At 43.0% G+C, this 22,014-nt stretch overlaps 1 protein-coding gene across 2 annotated transcripts; it reads left to right on the plus strand.

The window, feature by feature from the left end:
• The first annotated feature begins 9 nt into the window (after positions 1–9).
• SMYD4 (SET and MYND domain containing 4) lies at positions 10–21,099 on the plus strand. 2 transcript variants are annotated; one of them, XM_069944593.1, is made up of 11 exons: positions 10–254; positions 7,580–7,733; positions 8,677–8,821; positions 11,624–11,713; positions 14,295–15,231; positions 17,515–17,697; positions 17,831–17,988; positions 18,088–18,220; positions 19,418–19,534; positions 19,631–19,754; positions 19,846–21,099. In XM_069944593.1, the coding sequence occupies exons 2-11, from the start codon at positions 7,597–7,599 to the stop codon at positions 19,988–19,990; spliced, it is 2,169 nt and encodes a 722-aa protein (XP_069800694.1). In that variant the 5' UTR covers positions 10–254; positions 7,580–7,596; the 3' UTR covers positions 19,991–21,099. The 2 variants fall into 2 exon arrangements, with proteins under 2 accessions (XP_069800694.1, XP_069800695.1); XM_069944594.1 differs by lacking the exon at positions 10–254 and adding an exon at positions 1,222–1,365.
• Positions 21,100–22,014: the final 915 nt, after the last annotated feature.

The raw sequence follows: 22,014 nt of genomic DNA on the forward strand, positions 1-22,014 counted from the left end.
TGACGTCAGGCCTGTGTTTACAGCGTCCGCCATCTTTCTTTTGGGCAGAACCAAACTGTGATTATATTGTGGAGCGGACAGTGCGGCAGGCGTTTAGGTCTAACTAGCCAACAGTAATGATGGCGGCATTGGCATAACCGGTCTGTTATTATGTGTAGACTGTTCTCAGCCCGCTCAGAGAAAGCCTGAAGAGTGAAGACTTGACTGCGGCGCCAAATCTATCACGTGACAAGTGCTACAAAACGAGCCGGAAAGTGAGTCGTGAGTGGCGGGATGTTCTGTGGTTCGGGATAATGTAGAGTAGACCATGCAGCATATATTGTCTATGTATTATTTTATTTTAGGATATTTTTTGTACAAGATCCTGAGCAGCACTTTCCTTTGTTTATCATGTAGTGCGCCTGCGCAGACGTGTGAGAGCAATTTCGCCTTACAAGTTTCTAATCCTAACAACCAATCAGAGTTCAGCTCTTATACTCATAGCTCTCCTAAGATATAAAAGCTTCCTTCTGATTGGTTGCTATGGGCAGCAAAGCCCCTTGTACTATTAGTTTAACTCCCGCCAGTGTTCATTGCATTGAGCTCCCCAGTGTAGGGAACGTTGGTTGCTATGGACAATAACCGGACAGTATTGCTTCACCAACTGTTGCAAAACTATGACTTCCAGCATTCTGGGAATTGTAGTTCTGCAATTACTGGAGAGCTAGAGGTCGAGAACACTAGTGTAATAGATTGTTGGATGCTCAGTGTTATTGTAGACTTCAATGCAGTTTGAAATTCTGCAACAAAAGATGCCAAATAAAGTGGCAGCCAATATGCCGCACATTATGTAACAGTAGTCCTGTTATAAAAGACACAAGTGGAATATCTGTGTGACTACTGAAAGTCCCTGGCCGTTATGCCTGGACGTTGCTGCTCATTTCATTGTCTATGGGAGCGGTCAGAGATGGCTGAGCGCTGTACCCACCTATGCTCAGGAATCCATAGGGAGTGAACTGAGCTGAGTGTACCCACTGCTGTTACATTCACTAGGTCCTCACTAATCACACACGTCACTCATACTCTGAAAAGGGGATACGTTTAAAGTTTGGGTTAACTCCTTTAAAACTTTATAGGCCTGCCCATTGTAGTTAAACTGGAGACATACAGGTTAAAAAAAACCACTAATATACCAAACTGGGACTCAGCCCTGGCACTCAAACCCCAGTAGCCCACATACCATAGATAGCGGTGTACAATACATGCTGAGCAACTTCTGAGAAAATAAGGAAAGATATAAAGCAGATTCTCTTATGTGTGCAGAGGAAGCAGCCGGTCTCCAGCCTCCATGTCCTGAACTACTCACAACTAGACTAGATGCAGCAGGTGGTCTTTTCCTACTGACAATCTTCTATGTTTCTAACTAAATATTTACCATACACACAGAAATACTGCTAACAATGCCAGATACCTGTCATATAGAGGTCAGCCATAGTGATATAGAGGGGTCACACATAGTGATATAGAGGGGTCAGCCATGGTAAGTTTCCATTTTTCCATCTTTATTATAAAAAATCCTCCTCCCCTTCTAAGAGCTCTAGCACTTTCAGTTTTCTATCTACAGGCCATGTAAGTGCTTGTTTGTTACAGGAATAGTTGTACTTTGTAATGGCGTCTTTCATTTTACCATAACATGTATGATGGAATCCCAAATATATTATTTATGAAGATATAAATTGGTGAAATCGTAAAAAAGAATGCAATATGGTAACGTTTGGGGGGTTCCTGTGTCTACGTAAGGCACTATATGGTAACAGCGACATGATACAATTATTCTATAGGTCAGCCCGAACACAACCATATGCAGGTTTACACAGATTCTCTAATGTTATATATTTTTTTTAAATGAAATCCTTTTTTTGGGCAATTAATTATAAATAAAATGGGCCTATTGTGACACTTATAAAAGTTTATTTTTTCACCTACGGTGCTGTATGGGGTGTCATTTTTTACGCCATGATCTCTAGTTTTTATTAATACCATATTTGTGAAGATCGGACGTTTTGATCACTTTTTATTAATTTTTTTTATATATAATGTAACATAAAATCGGTAATCCGTGCACTTTTTTCCCTCTTTTTGTGTACGCCGTTCACCGTTCGCAATGACGCTTGTTATATTCTAATAGATCGGACAATTACGCACGCTACGGTATATTATATGTTTATTTGTTTATTTATTTTTATATGTTTTATTTATATAATGGGAAAGGGGGGTGATTTAAACTTTTATTGGGGGAGGGGTTTTGGGGTAGTGTGTTATTGTTTTTAACTTTTTTTTTTTTTACACATTTGAAGTCCCTTTGGGGGACTTTTACATCCAATACTTTGATTTTTACACTGATCATTGCTATGCCATAGGCATAGCATTGATCAGTGTTATCGGCGATCTGCTTATTGAGCCTGACTGTGCAGGCTTAGTGCAGCAGATCGCCGATCGGACCGCAGGGAGGCAGGTAAGAGACCTCCAGCAGTCCGTTTTACCGATCGGGACCCCCGCAGTCACACTGCGGGGGTCCCGATCGGTAAGTGACAGGGGACTCTCCCTGTCACTTACACTTAAACGCCGGTGCCGGTCGCGGCGTTTAAGGAGTTAATGACACGCGGCAGCGCGATCGCTGCAGCGTGTCATTACCGGTGAGGTCCCGGCTGCTGATTGCAGCCGGCCCCCACCTGCTATGAAGTGCGCTCCGCTCCGGAGCACGCTTCATAGCCGAAGAAACACCCAGGGCGTACAGTTACGCCCTAGGTCGTCTGGGGACAGACTTCCATGGCGTAACTATACGCCCTGGGTCGTCTAAGGGTTAAAGGACAAGTGCCATGAAAAACTTTTTCCCAGTAATTAAAGCACATTACAAAGTTATATAACTCTTTAATCTGCTTCAATCACCAATCTGCCTCCCATCCCTGTCTTTCCCCCCACCACCACCAGGAAGTGTCCTAACTCACACAGACCTGTCGTCACCATCACCAATCTCTTCTCTCAGCTCCTTCTCCTGTTACACTAGCCTCCCCCCTCCCCTGCCTTGTCAGGTGACTCAGCTTACTCAGCTCCCATTGGCTGAACAACTGCAAGCCATCACTTGTCACATGTCACTTGCTTATCTTCCCTCTGACTGACTCCGGTATATAGGCAGCTCCCCCCTCCCCTTATACTCTCTCCTGCTGCTGTGGACTCAGTGAGTGAAGTCAGTGAGTCATGTCACTAGACGAGATAAGCAAGTGACTATCGGAGCTGAGCAAGCTGAGTCACCTGACAAGGAGTGGGAGGCTGGTGTAACAGGACCTAGAGCAGCCCTCCTGCTGATGACTCATCCTCACAAGAAGGAGCTGCCTGGTGACGGTGACGACAGTCATTAGGTCTGTGTGAGTTAGGACACTTCCTGGTGGGGGGTGGAGGGGGGAAAAGACAGGGAAGGGAGGCAGATAGGTGATTGAAGCACATTACAGAGTTATATAACTTTGTAATGTGCTTTAATTACTAGGAAAAAGTGGCACTTGTCCTTTAACTGAGACTTCCTGTTGTGTCTGTGGTGATAAGAGGAGGCTGCTGTTAAGTTATCTGTACAGCATTAGGCTCTGTTCACACTGAGTAAAACCGGTGGAATTCCGCAGCGGATATGTCCATTCGAGACACAAGTGCATCCCCACTCACTTCATGATTTGGCACAGGGTTCGGTTGTGCAGGGGAGTAAGGACAAGATGCAGCGGTGCTGAGCTGAATCAGCTTGGTATTGCTGTATCTCCCACTGAGCTTACACATGTCTCCAGGGACAACACAAACCCATGTAGATGTGTGTAAGCTCAGTGGGAGACAGTGTAGAGGAGTGAAACTATACACACCGCTCCTGAGGATCTGGAACCTAGGCAATGAGCTGACAACTGTAAAGGGAGAGAAGAAAACCAAGCTTCAAAAGAAAGCTATTTTGCATCATTTGCAGAATTGCTTTCTTTTGCAACCCAATAACAAAAGATTAGGTGATTGAAATACCCCTTTCAAACTCTTATGTGAAATTCCTCCAGAAAATTACTACTCCACTTCTCAGGGCACCAGAGGCTAGAAAATTAGAAAGGGGAGGAAAAAAAATAAATAAATAATAATAAAAAAATATATATATATATAATTAATTGTGGACTGACCAGAGGTTCTTTTTAGTAGTTGCATAAGAAATGGAATGGGTAGAGAATTAGAGATGCATACATCCTGCTAGTAGATACTAGGCCATCATCTTCTCATACAAGGAATGAGTAGTGTGGGAACAGTGACATTTTTCATTTTCACACATCGCAGAACTGAAGGAAGTAATTGTTAGGAAACCTTTCTAGTCTCAAGAACATTTTGTTATGTCTGAGAGAAGCCTGGGAGCAGCTGAATGGTTAGACGGCCCTCTGTCATTTACAGGGTAGGGTGCTGATTAGCTTCTGGGTTATATCAGGCTAAATATTATCTAGAAGGCAAATTGTTCTCCATCACTGCTATTGTCCTCCCCAGCGACAGCCCATCATTAGCGCACGAGGCCTGGAATTAGCATATCCTTAGTGGAAGGTGACAGCATAGAAGGCAATTATTTCATTAATACTTGACATAAGAGATCTGCTGTTACTGAAAAGGGCTTCCCACCTAAAAAATGTCAAATAGTCATAATGTGTTTTTCTTCCAAATATTGCTGCTTTGGTACAAGCTGCCTAATGCCATTATACAGGTTACCTGTGTCTATTGTAACATATCCTTACAGTGATTTGGCTCAGGGCTGAGGCTATGTTAGCACATAGCGTTTAATTAGCACTATTTTGCAGCAAATTGCGCAATGGCTAATGCTCCGATTCAGTCAAAATTGCTGCAAAAACAGTGCTAATTAACGCTAAAAATTTTTTATGTGTGAACATAGCCTCAAGGGCCCTTTACACGGGCCGATTATCAGCCAAGAGCATTGCAAGAAACGCTCCTGTGTGTAAAAGCAATAGGGGATGGAAAACGCTCGTCTTCTGCTGATCACCTATTTAAAACATGATTTAAAATTATTATCATTATCGGACGCTCATCTCCCTTTGTATTTAGGGGATGTGAGTCCGATAACAATAGAGGCAAAGTGACAGCATGAATATGCATAAATATGTGCTGTCAGTTTGCAGACCTCACAGCAGTGCATACTTGCCTAGTGCACTGCTGCTGCATTATAGCGTCCTCTTCTCTGGTTCTTGTGTCCATCTGCTGCATCTTGAATGATTGACAGCTGAAGGAGACAGGGCCTGAAGAGACAGCAGCTGGACGGAAGAGCCGGAGAAGGGGATGCCATTGCACAGCAGCAGCGCACTAGGTAAGTGTACACTGCTTGTGATCTGGAAACTGACAGCACAGATATATACATATCTGTGCTGTCAGTTTCCAGGGCTGCACAAACGGTACAAGCCCAGCCTGGCTGATGTAAACGGTAAGCGAGACCACACAAATGATTGCTACATCATTTAAGCAGCCATTAAATGCACTGTTATTGGGGGCACATATCCTGTTTACACAGAGATGTGAAGACGATGACTTTACCGGGTGCAAAAATATTAAATCAGCAGATGAGCGAGAGCAAATGCTCTCTCAGCAGCTGATGGCTGGTCCTTTTACACTGACCAATTATCAGGTAAATGAGCATTCTTAGGAACAATTATCGTCCTGTGTAAAAGTGCCTTAAAGTGACACTGTCACCCCCTATTTGCTTTTTGACTGCTCTCCACAGGTGTAAAGGGTAAATGTTGCAGCTTTCATTACTTATTTTATATCACACCTCATAGTGCTTGTTCTGGTAAAAAGTCGTTTTTATCACCTGTGGATTGGTATATGTGGGCTGGGCCTTGCAGCCTTTGTGCCACATCGCTCCGCCCCTAGCGACACTTAGCTCCACCCCATCTGTGACGTTATCACCGCATAGGCCCCTTCCAATGGCTGCTGAGGGGGCGGGCCTATGTGACAATGACGTCATGGATGGGGCGGGGCTAAGTGGCACTAGGGGGGGACAATGTGGCACAAAGGCTGCGAGGCCCCGCCCACATATACCAATCCACAGGTGATAAAAACAACTTTTTACCAGAACAAGCACCATGAGGTGTGATATAAAATAAGTAATGAAAGCTGAAACATTTACCCTTTACACCTGTGGAGAGCAGTCAAAATGCAAATAGGGGGTGACAGTGTCACTTTAAGAGGTCATAGCTTAATAATTGCTGTAATATCAAGATGGAAAACTACCGACCTATCTTGAAATCCAATGCAACTGAAGATGAGCCGGCTGTCAATCATTCTTGGAGGAGGCGGTGGCTGCATGATGACAGGATCGTGGCCTGAGAGCAGGGTGGGCAGAAACAGTGTCACAGATCTGCCTCTGTGATACCATCACTGGGAAATAACCCTTTCCGACCTGGGGTCATTGATGCATCAATGCCCAGGTCGTTTTAGGACATCAGCTTATAGGATCATAATGATCCCATAAGCTTATGTCCCTATGTCTGCCCCCTCTCCTCTGTCCCCTGCCGCTGTTACAATCTCCCCGCGCACCCAGCCTTCCCTCCCCCTGCCGGCTTCTGTAGCCAGGAAACCGGAAGCCTGGTTTCCTTGGCTACCATCGATCACTTCGCAGAGCCCCAATGGACAGCAGACAGAGAATTCTCCCTCTGTAGAGAGAGAATTCTTTGTCAGAAGCCTTATAGATGCTGCGGTCGGGCTGACCGCAGTATCTATAGGGTTAACTCTTAGCACTGGAGTACGGCTCCGGTGCTGAGAGTTGTGACGGGTCTCCAGCTATCACTGATAGCCGGAACCCCCATGGTTGACACAGGCGCAGCTCCTATGTCATCCTGCGGCGTGAATAAACGTTGCTGCAGCGACATTAATTTACTGCCCAGCGGGATGGGGGGTGAAAACCACCAACTTTTAGAGAAATGCTTTACAGCAAACCCCATGGACATAGACATAATAGACTGGACCAGACACTATTCACAAGAAAGAGATTTTTCAGGCATGCTCTGTGACCTGTATAGAGATGATTCTATAAGGAGTGGACGGCTGGCTATGCGCTTTAGCTACTGTAAATAGTGTCTTATCTATGCTGGTGTCACCTTTCACTGTAATCCTGCCTGTGATCATAAGAGGAACACTAACTGGAAAAAGATCTGTACAAAACAGGAAGTGTCAACTTAGTTTTCAGCTTTAGCGGTCAGAATGAAAAACTGCAAGATAGGAAAATTCAGTTTAGATAGAAAAATTACAAAAAAAACAACTTTTAAAGACATTCTCTTTAAATCCCACGTCCATTACTGACTCTGTCCCAGTCTACTCAGCAAAGCTGACAAGCAAGCTGCAGAAAACAGGAAGCATAAGCTTATTGTTAGTGCTCTAGGGAGCAGTGTAAAAACTGTAACATATTTTAGGATAATATTTGTCATACGGATAGTCAAGTAATAATTCTGAAAAATTATAATAATAACCTGGTTTAAATGATACATTAGATCATGTTATGTAACACACAAGTATATAAATTACTCTTTGTATGCAGCTCTCAATTACTGACGGATGATGGAGCTTCCTGTTGCTGACTGGCAAGATTACGTGCATCGCAAGTGGTCGCAGTTATCCTTAGATGAAAAAGACAAGTTTTCTCCAGGATCAGATCTTCAGGAGAGTTTTGATGCTTGTTGGTCATATTTTGGGTGAGTCAGATCCTATGCTACTAATAGAAATAGAGATGACAGACTAGCATGCAAATCTAGAACAAACTTACAGACGTCACTGACAGCCTATCCATTGAATAGGCCACTGACGATCAGCTGTTCTGCACAGCCATTTCACCCTGACAGGCACAATGTATAGATCTGGACTCCTGGGCTCAGTGCTTTGTGTGTCTTGGATTTATAGGGATGCAGCAATGCATTTTTTAAATTCATTCTGCATTGAAAAGTCAGCCACATATCCATGTGATTGCTGCAGAAAATCCATGAGCGCAGACAGCTCTTTATTCTTGCTCCATGCATATCAGTTATTTAGTTTGGGCGCTCCAAACCATGTGACTCCTGGCATGATAGAGTTGGTTGCCCACAGAACATTGTCCACCCAAAACAACCTTATTTTACTTTCTGGTTGGATGTAATATTAGCTGTTAACGCCACTCCTGTATGTGACATGAAGGAGCGCCTCAGTCCTGCTGCCATTGGTGTGAAATTGGATTATCAGCCTGGCAGAACTTCACAGCTATACCAGGAGATACAGGTTCTGCTCATTGATCCTACTAGTCTCCATGTGTTCCATCTCACCACTGCAAAATTGCTGACCTGTTAGATAAAGGAGCCGCAATCCAATCTGTAACAGAGGTTGTCTCATACGGGTCAGTACGTTTCTACACAGATCTCCCAGTCATTCTGATCTGTCACAAATAGATCTAGAAGACTATCAGCTGTTCAGAGGACTATAATGTGTTCCTTTCTATTCAGCACACATGTGTTTAGATCACATGAAGAATCCTTTTTTGTTTTTTGTTAATGGATAAATAATGGTAACGCTCCTGTCAAAGTCAAGCAGAGGGGATTGGGTTTGCAAGGAGCGCTGAGCATGTGTATGCACACAGTACAAACACCTGTCTTTAATTCCTCTCCGCAGGCAGGAAGAAGAGGAGGTATTAGAGAGGTTGAGCCGCCATCTGAGTGTTGGGAAAGAACCCCGTGCTGTGCTATTCTACAAGGAAGAGGGGAATAAGAGGTTTGGAAGAAAGCAGTACACAGCTGCAGCGGTGCTATATTCCAAGGTACAAGTGCTGCTGATTTGGGAAAAGTGAAATCCCTTTTTCTTCAATGTTAAGTCCTTTATGCTAACCTGCATGATGCAGAATTACATTGCTTTCTTTAGTAACCCTCTTTAGTGAATTGTGTTTTTAAAGACCAGTTCTATCATTAAGGGAAAATGTTGAGTTAAAGTGTTGTTGCCCACAGCGAAGCTCCATTTACAGTTTAGGGAATGGCATATGCAATACAGCATTTCCTTCGTATACATAATAGAGCTAGGATGCTAGCCAGCATAGAGAACTAATGTTCCTATTAGCTTTCTTGTCATATTGTTATTACTTTGGAGAACATTCGCTAAGGCTGGTTGAAAAGTCTGTGAGAATGTTGCAGTATGTGAGAGTAGCTGATGTGAACAAGCAGCCCATAGCATCACAGAGTGGGGTAACAAGCCTTATATACATTAAGGGCCTTTTACACTGGCGGATTAAGCAGTAATCTTCTGATGTAAACGCAGCAAAAATCAAACAACAAATGAAAATTAATTTGTGTGTTGTTGATCGAACCTTATGAGCTGACCTCAAAATCATCATCTGGTCATTCAAAATAACAGTTACGATCGCAATAACGACTTTTCATAGCAATTTATCTTCTCGTCTAATCGCCTATAGTTTAAAAGAAAAAATCATCACTTGTCGTTTGCTAAACGAGCACTATCTGTATGTGTAAAAGGACCCAAAAGCCCCTATTCCACAGGCCGATTGAAAAGAGAAAACGAGCGCTATTAGCACTCGTTCACTCCTCGTTCCCTGCTTGCTGCCGCCGCTATTCTACGCGGCAGCAGCAAGCAGGTGAATCCAGGAGGGCCGCAGGGAGGTGCGGGGAGCTGCCCGGGTGATCGCTAGATCGTCCGGGCAGCCCATAGCATATAGCAGTGTCTGCCGCCGCCGCTACTATTCCACGGAGCAACGGCAGCAGATCGTTGCGGTATGAGTCGTTTGTCTTTCAACATGTTTGAAAGACAAACGATGCAACAATCAGCTATGTCGGCTGATCGTTGCCTTCTATTTCATGGGACGATTATCAGCCGTACCGGCGGATATCGACTAAATACGGCCGATAATCGTTCAGTGGAATAAGGCCTTTAGACACAGACCAAATGAGCTTTTGCCCAACAGCTATCTTATAGGTGTGGCTACTTTTTGTCTTTGACCACATCTTGTTTTTAAGGGACCTCAAACTAATGCTGGTATTACACAGAGCGATTATCGTTCGAAAAATCGTTAAATCGTTCGGATTTGAACGATAATCGTTTCATGTAATAGCAGGCAACGATTAAACGACCGACGAGAAATTGTTGATCGTTTAATAGGATCCGGACCTATTTTTATCGTTTCATCGTTCGCACGTGGTTCGCACATTGTTCGGTGGAATAAGAATTTGCAGCTGAAATGTACGCAATACCGACGACTAAACGACCGCAAGAACGATGATAAATAACGATCATCGTTCCATGTAATTGGGCGACCGATTTCGGGTCGTTTGCCTTAGCGGTTGTTTAAGATCGTTTATTGTTGATCGTTAGTTGTCGAAAAATTGCTTGGTGTAATAGTACCGTAAGATGTATGCCATAGGAGTGATATACATATCTGATATGTGAGCTAGTGATCCCATTGGTAAAATAAATAAAAAAAACAACAAGGCACTTTATACTTTTTTTCTTTCTTTTGCTTTTACTGTGTACAGGGAACCGCATATTAGTAGGAGTTATAAGGAGGTATTTTGATGCATGCATGCACTATGTATACAGAAGAGTATTTCTGACATGAGACACAAAGGGGGAGATTTATCAAAGGGTGTAAAATTAAGACTGGTGCAAACTGGCCACAGCAGCCAATCACAGCTCCTCTTTCCTTTCACCAGAGCTGGAAGCTGAGCTGTGATTGGTTGCTGTGGGCAGTTTGCACCAGTCTAAATGTTACACCCTTTGATTATTCTCCCCCAAAGTGTCAATGGGACCTTATAAAGCAGCTGATTTGAGAGTGCAAAGTCTATGGCTACATTACTGAATGCATTACTACTGTTTACCTTTTCTTGGATTTCTACATAAACTGAATAAGGATCTGCAGGAAGGGACCTTCAGAATTCTATGGGCCCATACTGTACTTCTGTATGCTGCTGATTTCATGTAGACTGCCTGCTTGTACCTTTATTTGGAACTGTGATGTCACATTTTGTGAGTTATCACCACTCTGTAGAGCTAGACTCTACATTGACCGAAGAAAAAGTGTTTGCGACCAGTGTAAAACATTGATGTTGGATAAAGAAACCAGGGGATAATTGCTAAGGAGTCTATTGTGTGTCACTCTTCTAATGAGATTAGTGAATATTTTGTTCCAATATCTTGTGACTGATTTATTAACTTGTAGCACTGCCATAGTGAATGTATCTAAGTGAAAAGTTGCAAAAAAATTTGCAAAAAAATTCGCAAGCATATTCACCTGGTACTAATCAGACGTAAGCCTGCGCCTGTTTATGTGACTTTTTAAAAAGTCGCAAATTATAAATTGGGCGTTAATCCCAGATAATGGGAACTTTTCTGGTGAATGCTCAAAACAGGCAGAATAAAAATATTCGCCTTTTGAATACTCGTTCGTAAATAGAACTTAGACCAAAAATGGGTGAAAAATCCAATTATTCACTTAAAAACAGGTGCAAAGCCCTTGATATTGTAGTGTATTGTTGTAGCAGCAGCTGTAGTTATTTCCAGATAGTATTCCAGCTTCAGTGTTCTACCTGTTGTTGATCTTGCTCTTCCTGTCCTGCAGGCTATCTCACATGGCAGCCCTGGCACTGAGGAGATGGCAGTGTGCTTTGCCAATCGATCAGCAGCTCTCTTTCACCTTGGCCATTTTGCTGTGAGTATTTACATCTCTACTGTCAATCTGGAGGTTTGTCCTACATGGGATTTCAATGTAAATCATCACTTCAGTAAACCGCATGCTGTAGATCTCCGTTTTTCTTGGCCTTGTCATTTTTCTTATTTCCTCTCACTCACCCGCTGTTGTACACTGTGATGTCTCCCTCATTCATCTGTCATTTCTCCAGCCGAGTCTTTCACTGCTCTAACTATTTTTTTAATCATGAAGACTTAGAAGAATATAAATAGCTTGTTCTCAAGCCGCAGGTACCGCGGTAATTGAATTATTTTTCCAGAGACCTTTTCATCTTAAAGGCGCAGTTCCCATGACAAGCTAGACAATGAAATTACCTCTTAGCTACTTATCCTGTAATTTGTGATTAAAACCTGACTTCATTTTCCAAACCATATTTCTCTAACGTAATAACAATGAAATTGCTTGCAACATGCTGGTGTGCATTAGCTCCCAGGTCTCCTGACTGCTCTGGTACCTCCTACTCCACAGATATTAATGACATCATGTCTGTATTATCATGTACAAGGAAGTTATTTATCGTCTCATACAATTGTGAAATAATAGTAATAATAGATAAGTCAGTAAATGATCAATATATGAAATATGTCACCCAGGTGAGTATAGTCTCTTCTTTACACAAGTAGTACACTGTAGTTTGGTTAGTAACTCGGAATTCAGAGTCTGCCCGATCAGAGTCTGCTCAGGAATCCCAGTGGCGTGGTCCTTTTTCCAAAACGCCCCCTAGTTCTTGTGTTTGCCTCTGTTTTGTTCTTGTCCACCGGCCCGACTCTGCACTGGAGGCGGGCGCAGCCCATTGTGACAATATCCCCTCCCTTCGGTGACGCAGCCCTCTTAATTCTGCCTCCAATGTATTAAGCCATGTTGGTGCACAAGAACAAAACGGCTCAGAGTATAGGAACCATGTGGCGTTTTGACAAAAGGACCATGCCACCGGGATTCCCATGCCGACCAGGTAATGTAAAAAAAATTGCCTTCTCTTATGGTACATTTGCTTCAAGGCTTTAAAGAGTACTCGTCGTTTTAGCATATACATGCAGTGTCCATGAAATAACAATTCTGAATAGCCTGTTTTTATAGTTCTGTGATGTTCTATCCTTACTAGAAATTGGGGGCATGTACCTAAACTTACGGCTGTATCCATGTTCTCCAGGCAGCTTTAGGGCTGCATCCACCTTCTTCAGCCATGTGTAATTAAATACCACGAGCTCTGGTTCGGACAAACTTAAGCATGCTCAAAGGTCACTCATCTCTAGTATTTACCAAAATAGACAGCTCAGGAATGGTGACAGGTTACCTAATTCCTAAAATGCCCTTTTATTGCATTATACCTATAAACAAATCTCTTTGTAATACTTACACTTCTGAAAATGTTCAACTTTGCTGTTCTCCATCGAAGATTACAGTGTCAGACTGGCCCACCGAAGGTTCCTCCGCTGGGCCCCGCCTCCTAATGTAATTATGTCTACTTGTGCTAAGAGCGAGGACAGGGGCCCTACCCACCAGCCAGGGGTCCCCTGCAGAGCGGGGCTGCAATAGTTGCTCTACAATTCCTCCCCTTTTTTCCCCAAACCTCAAGTTTTGTATACGTGTGTAGTATGCATGTATCCAGTCATTAGAAGGGGCAGGACGATGGGGTGGATCGGTTTACTGAGTGTAATAATAGTCTTTCCCCCAGTGCACCAAACCACCTCATTGCATTCATTTGTACAGAAGGAAGGCTCTGGTGGGAAGTCCTTTCTCTAGTGGGCCCTGTATACTCCAGTCCAACAGCGAAGAACTCTGATTGTGATAATTACTTCTTCAGGTCTTACACTGACATTACATATACAGCATTCAACATACATTACAATGTAGGGTACAGGTGAGGGTGTACATAAAGAAATGGCCCATAACTCATACTGGGCATAGTATGATTCTTCTACGTACAGCCCGTTTCCACATCCTTTGGAGTAGGCCTACTCATACACTACTCCGCAATGCTTGCTGGGTACAGTTTATGTGATGTCAAGGCAAGAAGAGGGAAAATGACTCTAAATCTGCTGGATTCTCTGAACACTCTTGTTTGCCAACTGCCACAGTACTTTTAGCATTGTTTTATTGTTATGGCTAATGGAAGAGCAGACCTGTGCCCACACTGGGCGGCCCTGACATAGAACAGCATTGTCTGATGATGGACTTACTTTATAGATGGAATTAGTGGAACAATCATTGATTAAATAATCATCAAAAAATCTAATCCACATTCACTGTCATGGTGGTCGAGACTGACCCATGACACCTTGACACCAGGTAAAGGATGAACATTTTTTTTCTTTGAATGTTGTTAGCATATCCTGGTAATTTTCTTTCCTTTATATATATATATATATATATATATATATATATATATATATATTGTGCTGTCTAGAGACATATCTACTTACTTTGCATATATGCTTCATCCTTACAATCTAAGATGAACAGTGAGAAATTCTGACTGATGAGGTGAAGCCGGTGTGATATTATGTGTTCTCTTCTTCCTATGGGAATATCTCTTTATCAGGCATGTTTGGAGGACATTGAGCGTGCACAGGAGAATGGATATCCTGAGCGACTACAAAGCAAAATTCTTCAGCGACAAGCAGACTGTTTGCAGAAACTGAAGCAGAATGACATTTCTAGCACTAAATCCCACAGGACTGAAAGAAAATGTGTTGAGAACCACAAACAGCAGGAACTAAAGGGAAGCCCTCAGCTGCCAAATGCATCTAGCTCCGTGAAGCTAAAAGTCAGCACTTCCAAAGGACGCCACTTGGTGGCTTGTAGGGATATAGGGCAGGGGGAGCTCCTAGTCAGTGAGGAAGCGTATGTCAGTGTATTAATCCCTGACAGAGAGACAGTCACAAAGAAAGACATATGGAACGTATCAATTACAAACTGTGATCTTTACTGTCACCACTGCCTCCAGACTATGATGGCCTCCTTACCCTGTCAGCACTGCAGCTTTGCCAGATATTGTACTAGTGAGTGCATGGACCAGGCCTGGAAATGTTATCACCATGTTGAATGCTCATTGGGTGGCCGCCTTCTCGTTCTTGGTGTTTTCTGCCATACGGCACTGAGGACAGTTCTGCTGACTGGTTACCAGCAGGTTTCCACTGTTTTATCACATTATACATCAGAGAAGTATCAGCCCTGTGCTGAAGATGAAAAACACCCATATCCCAGTGACTACAAGTCTTTATTCAGCCTTCTATCGCACAGCGAGCATCAGACAGGGGAGCACAGATTTCTTTGTGCACTTACTAGTGCAGCATTGTGCAAGCAATTGAACATGAGCTTGCTGAGAAGCATGGGAACACCGCCCCCTCCTGGTGGTTCTGTTTCACTGCAGGATGAATCCCATGAAATGAAGATAGTTGGTTCTGCAATACTTCATCACATGCTTCAGCTCCAGTGTAATGCCCAGGCCATCACCGTTATGCATGAAGAATATAAAGGTTGGTGTAATTTTTTTATTACCAGAACTATGAAGTATGAGATGAAGTATGTAAAATAGAGCCCTGTAGTCCGCTATTAGACAGTATTAAAACTAGTCACAATTCCATGGTGATAACTGGGCTGCCTATCTGATGCATGGACATGCAAGGTGCTGTAAAGCATAGGTGCTGCTTGTAGCTGCTCTTTGCTCTGGCTTATCAATGATGGGCTTAAACTGGAGACCATACTGTAATAAATCAGAAATCCTTTACATGGTAATTGAACGTGAGTTATTGATAGGTGCACGCCTCTAAATAAATTCCATGCATTTAAGGCTGCTGTGCAACAGCCTTAAAGATTTATAAGAGAAACAGATTGCTGAACTCAGGGAGACCAGCCAAACGACAACACTGCCGGCTGCTAGTGAAAGCGCTCAATGCAGTGAGGTCCTAGGTGCATTGCCCCCTGGGAAACATGAATATGCAAAAGAAGAGCCCGTGGAGCCTCATTAAAGAGTCTCAAAACACAGGACTAGCCAGATATATCCCTCCGGGAAGGACCCAGCCAAGGGGCAGCTCCTGTTAGGAAACCACCAAAACCACCATATTAAGTGGCCCTATAAGTCAATGTAATGACAAGGGATAAACCAAGGCTAGGTAACCATCCACATACAGCTGCCAGCAGTGTTGTCGCTTGGCTGGTCTCCCTGAGTTCAGCAATCTCTTATGGCTCTACTAGGCATTGCTCCCACCTAGCCAGAATCCTGCTCCACACTGATGAGGTACAACACCCCGAAACAGCTGTATGTGGATGGTTACCTAGCCTTGGTCTGTGCCCGGATCATCGCGGCCAGTACTTAAGTACCGGCCGGATGATCCGTCCGCGGAGCTCTGATGCGGGTGCAACAGCGCGCGCCTGCATCAGAGCTTCCCATAGCCCACAGTGAAGCAAGCGGCCGGAGCCGCTCGCTTTACTGTGTGCTCTGTCAGTTTTGTTCTGGCGCCGCATGGGCTCCCGGCCGGAGCGTGTACTTGTGTGTATGCTCCGGACGGGATCCCATTCAACATAAAGCTATGTCACACACCACAAAAAGTTTTACGTAATGTGAACATAGCCTAAGGCTGGGTTCAAACACAGTATATTTCAGGCAGTATTTGGGTTGGGTTGAGTATATTTCAGGCAGGTCCTCATGGCAACCAAAACCAGGAGTGGGTTGAAAACACAGAAAGGCTCTGTTCACACAATGTTGCCATTATTTCAGTACAATGGCCTTTGTTTTAAAATAACAGCAAATATTTGCCATTAAATGACGCCCATCCACTTAATTACAACATTATGTGGACAGAGCCTTTCTGTCTTTTCAATCCACTCCTGGTTTTGGTTGCTATGAGGACCTGACATGAGGACCAAATACTGCCTGAAATATACTGTGTGTGAACACAGCCTAATAATGTAAAAGATATTCAAATAAAACAGTAGTTACTTAAAAATCCAGAGATTTATCAAAGGGTGTGAAATTTAGACTGGTGCAAACTGGCCACAGTAACCAATCACAGCTCAAATTCCAGCTCTGGTGAAAGGAAAGCTGAGCTGTGATTGGTTGCTGTGGCCAGTTTGCACCAGTCTAAATTTTACACTCTTTGATAAATATCCCCCTATATGTGTATAGTAGAACCTAACAGAACAGCAGGGTTAATGTATTCCTTACATTCCCTATTAAAGGGAATGTGCCAAATTACCTATTGTTTACATTTTTATGTTAAACATACCTTTTAATATATATTTGCCATTTTATTGTATTTTAAAATAATTTTAAAGTCTTGCAGTTTTCATTCTCTCCATTAGGCTTAAATACAGGCTGAAACATCCTGTTCTGAGGCTGCTGGGAAGTGATCTGTACAGGATTACAGCGAAGGATGACACCAGTTGTTAGATAAACATTGTTGTTCACAGCTCAGCCTCCCCCTCCCTGTGCAATGATGTCTGTAAAGGTCACAGAGCACACACAGACACCTTGCCCATTCTTGTCACTGAGACAGCTCCAGTCTATTTCTTGCTGTAAAGCATATCACTAAATGATAATGTTTAAAAAAAAAATTAATAAAAAAAATTAGAGACTTGTAGAAACATGTTTTAGTATTTGTAATCAGTAAAAACAAATCTTTGTGTTGTAGATAGAAAACTAAGCCACATACAGCAGCTCATCTGGCCAGCAGATGGACATCCATTTGTATATTTTGCTTATAAACTATACTATACTATATGTTCTTCATGTCCTTTTTGACCAATCCTCCCTGTTACAGAGTCTGCTACCTCCTTGGTAGAAAGCAGCAAGAGTTCCCGTCTAGCCACAGCACTCTTCCCTGTCCTGAGCCTGCTAAATCATTCTTGTGATCCGAATACCACCGTTTCCTTCCAAGGCAGACATGCCATGGTTAGAGCTAGCACAGCGATCAGAGAAGGAGAAGAAGTACTCCACTGCTACGGTAAGAAAATATTGTCACTTAGGTGCCTTATTGTGCCTCCATGTTCCAATCTTGGATATTAGCAGCGCACAGTATTGTAAGAAGGTATCGATGCATAATCTTTTTGTTTTCTCCAATTGTTCTCGTCTGCTAGGTCCCCACAAGTTACGAATAAACTTGGAAAGAAGACAGAAGTTACTGAAGGATCAGTATTTCTTTGTGTGTCAGTGTGAAGCTTGTAGCCAAGAGCAGATGTTAAGAGATGACACCCGCTGTAATTTCTGTTGTCCAAAGTGCCACTCCTCGCTAAAGGTGATCTGTTTGTATCTTACCGGCTGAACTACAGTATATGGATAGTGATGTGATTGATACATGATGCATATGATATGAAGTGTTTCTTTTCTCTATAAGGGAGATGATGTCCTGCACTGTGTCAGTGACTCCTGTGCACATTGGCTGAGAAGAGATGATGTTTTGCTCCGTCTGCAGAATCTCCAGTGTGCTATGGATAAGGCTCAGGAGCAGCTACAGAATGACCATATAGGTGACTATCATAGCGTGTGTTAGCTATAGTATATATTTGAAAGCGTAGAACCATTAAAGGCAGAGATGGGGAACCTTCAGCCCTCTAACTGTTGCAAAACTACAATTCCCATCATGCCTGGACAGCTAAAGCTGTAGCTTTGGCTGTCCAGGCATGATGGGAATTGTAGTTTTGCAACAGCTGGAAGGCCGAAGGTTCCCCATCCCTGCTCTAAAGTATCATGCTGCAGAATGACTCCTATGCCTGTGCACTACCTTAGTGATTTCTCTGGAAAACTACCTCTCTAAATATGTCAGCCATTCAACAGAGGAACGGAAAGGCTTCTGTCTTTTGAATAAGCAAGATACAGAACACTAAGCATTTTGCACAATGCATACTCATTGCCAACAAGTTGGTACAGTTTAGATAAGTAAAATAATTTTGTATTATCCATTAGAAGATACCGTCATTGCTTGTATATTCCTTTGCTGATCTGCTTCAGACCGTTTCATAAGGGGACTGTAAGAAGTGGATAATACAGATCCTATTGGATTCTGGGAGGAGAATCCAACAAGGGCCAAATAAGCAAAAGTTGTTAAGATATATGTGATAAACCTAATGAATATGTTGTATTATATACCTATTACAGGGGAGTTGGATGGCTAGTCTTTTTTCCGGTGCTCCTTTGGTTTCTTTATCAATGCATTTATGGACATATTCAGTGTCCATAGAGGAGGGTAGGGCACATGTGCCAAAGCAGAGGGACTCTTAAAGGGGTTTTAAAGAGAAATGTTTTTTTTAGCTTTGAAGCGTATCTGTCACAATGAATCCATTCAAACCTCCTAAGTGTCAGTGAGTTCAATGCGTGAGCCCTATTAAGAAGAAGAACAGGGGTTTCCGCAGATGCCTGAACTTCTGATGGCATCTGCAGGTGGAGGATTAGATAATCTCACTGCAACAGGTAAGCTTCAAAACTGCACCGGGTGTCAACAACAATAAAACATGTACTCACTTGCTCCTGCTTTAGAGACTCTTGACAGCAGGAACGGCAGCAGGTGAGTACGTGTTTTGTTTTTTGCTGTCACATCAGTTTTATATGTAAAAATATTCTACCTTTTTGTATTGTTTTGTTTCATTGTAAACTTACTTCTTGGTGTCGGTCTACTAATCACATTAGTTCTGTCATACTTCATGTCCGCATCATTTTTTTGTCTTCAGATGAAGCGATAAGGAGGCTGATGTCTTGTTTATCAGAAGGCAAGGAATTTCTCTCTCACAGTCACATGCTTTTCGGAGAGATCTTTGATCAGCTGGCTCAGGCCGAAGCTTCAAAAGGTATTTTTTTTGTCTGTGTTTTTTCCACTTTGGGAAGAATAAGTAAATACTGTATGTGTGTTTTAAATCTCACTTGGTCTGTTCTGCGCTTTGTAGGCAACTGGGCTGCAGCAGCAGGGCACCTTAAAAAAAGTATTGAGCTTGTGCGTCAGAGGTATGGTCCATCCAGCATAGAACTTGGGCATGAACTATTCAAGTTGGCTCAGATTTTATTCAATGGGTAAGTTGGGTGAATGTTCTTTGATAAAACAATAGCTTTAGTCTATATATTGAGTGTATTTTTCATCATCTATACACATCCTATTCTGTAGACGTGAAGTAGCTGATGCTTTGGGTATCATCATGAGAGCACGGGACATTCTATCAATGCACTATGGACCTGACAATAGTATGGTGCAAGAGCTGGAAGAAATGAGGACATGCCTGCTGGAGCTTCCCGGGATGACTGCTGTGTGAGGGAATTCCTTGGACATAACTGGTATACCTAAAGCTTGTGGTATTTCTTGTTTTCAGTGCTTTTATATTATTACACCTGCCAGCACTTGTAAATTCCCAGGACACACTTGGAATTGATGTCTTATTGTGAAACAAATGCTAAGGGACCGCTCCTGAGGAATGAGACTTGTTACACATTCTGTGGATGTTGCCATTCCCTTTGCATGAATTATTTTTATTAATGGAATGACTGGTTGATTTTGTGGTGAAGCAATGAATCGGGAGTCATGTTCCTGAACAATAAGAAGTTTGGTTTTTATTGCATTGGATTGTTGTAGCTTATAGCAGAGGGTAAGAGTTCAGCTGGGACCTCACCAGTATATAATAGAACAGTGCAATGCACTTCTCAAGATGCCAAAAGATACAAATTTTCATAGAATTCTTTTTTTTTTTTTTTTTTTTTTTACTCCAGGCAGATTGCCTCCTATTCCCCCCCACCTGTGGCAGCCCGGCACATGGGCTGGACCGTTAAGCACCTGTGCAATGTTCAGACAGGAGTAAATGTTTCAGTGGCATTCCTAAAAATGAAGAGGGTGGGGAGGAGGGACGGAGGGGTGGTGCAAAGTTAGGGCACAGATACTCCCGTTTGGCACGGGCTGCAAGTTTAAAAGTGTTTTTTTAGGACAATAACTGCCTCACCTGCCGAACGGACCCCAGGACAGATCTCGGATTAAAAGCAGCTATCCGAAGGTACAAGTGGTTTGGGGGGGGGGGGGAAGGTCAGATTGTGGGTACAGAGTCGCTTTAAAGCAATGTATTAACATTTTTTTTTTTGCCTTCAGGGTACCCCTTTAAGATTTATTGGGGGACAGAGACAGCATTGCCATTTGTGTTGCAAAATACAGTCACATAAAGGTTTAGGGTACAAACACACACACCGTATACGCAGCAGATACGCAGCAGATCTGCAGCAGATTTGATGGTGAAGACTTGATGCTGTGTTCAGTTATTTAGATCTAATCTGCTGCGTATCTGCTGCGTATGGCAGCAGTAAATACGCTGCTTATACGGTGTGTGTTTGTACCCTTAGGGTATGTTCACACTGAGTAAATTAAGCGGAATCCTGCCTGTCTCAGTGTGCCATAGCCTGTGTATGGGAGAGCGCACGCTCCTTTATTGCTACCTCTTTCCGCTCAAAGAAGCGGCATGTCACTTCTACGAGCGGAGAGCGGCGGCAGCGGAGGAACGCACTCTCTCCTATAGACAGGCTATGGCACACTAAGACAGGCAGGATTCAGTCAAATTTACTCAGTGTGAACATAACCTTACAAGTAGTACAGAAAGTAGAGATATGTTTATCATTGTGTATGAGGCTTACTTAAAGTGACACTGTCTCCCCCTTTTTGTATTATGACTTCTCTACACAGGTGTAATGGGTAAATTTAGCAGTTTTCATACCTTATTTTATATCATACGTCATGGTGCTTGTTCCAGTAAAAAGTGATCTTTTATAGACTGTGGATTGTGGTAACTGGGCGGGGCTTTATGGTCAAAGCACCACTTAGCCCCTGTGACGTCATCGCTGCATAGGCCCTGCCCCCTCAGCGGCCATTGGTGGGGCCTAGACCGTTAGGCTGGCCTGTTCCAGTGGTATTTGAGGAGCGAGGCCTATGCACCGATGATGTCACGGGGGCGGGGACAACTGTTGCGTTGTGGGCAGGGCTAAGTGGCATTCCTGCCGTGAAGTCCCGCACAGATAGCACAATCCACAGGTGATAAAATATCACTTTTTACTGGAACAAGCCCCATGATGTGTGATATAAAATAAGGTATGAACACTGCAAAATGTACCCTTTAAACCTGAGTAGAGAAGTTGTAATGCAAAAAGGGGGTGACAGTGTCACTTTAACATCTGGTCAAAAAAAAAACGACCAGTACTGTATAAATCACTTTCAGATTTTGGTGCTTAAAGGGCCCGTCTCACCTTGTTGACATATTCTTGCCTAGAAATTGTGTTTTATTACCTGCTAGCCATCCATGTAATA

Source organism: Dendropsophus ebraccatus, chromosome 11, assembly GCF_027789765.1.
Source record: "Dendropsophus ebraccatus isolate aDenEbr1 chromosome 11, aDenEbr1.pat, whole genome shotgun sequence".
In the NCBI taxonomy this organism is placed as follows: Eukaryota; Metazoa; Chordata; class Amphibia; order Anura; family Hylidae; genus Dendropsophus; species Dendropsophus ebraccatus.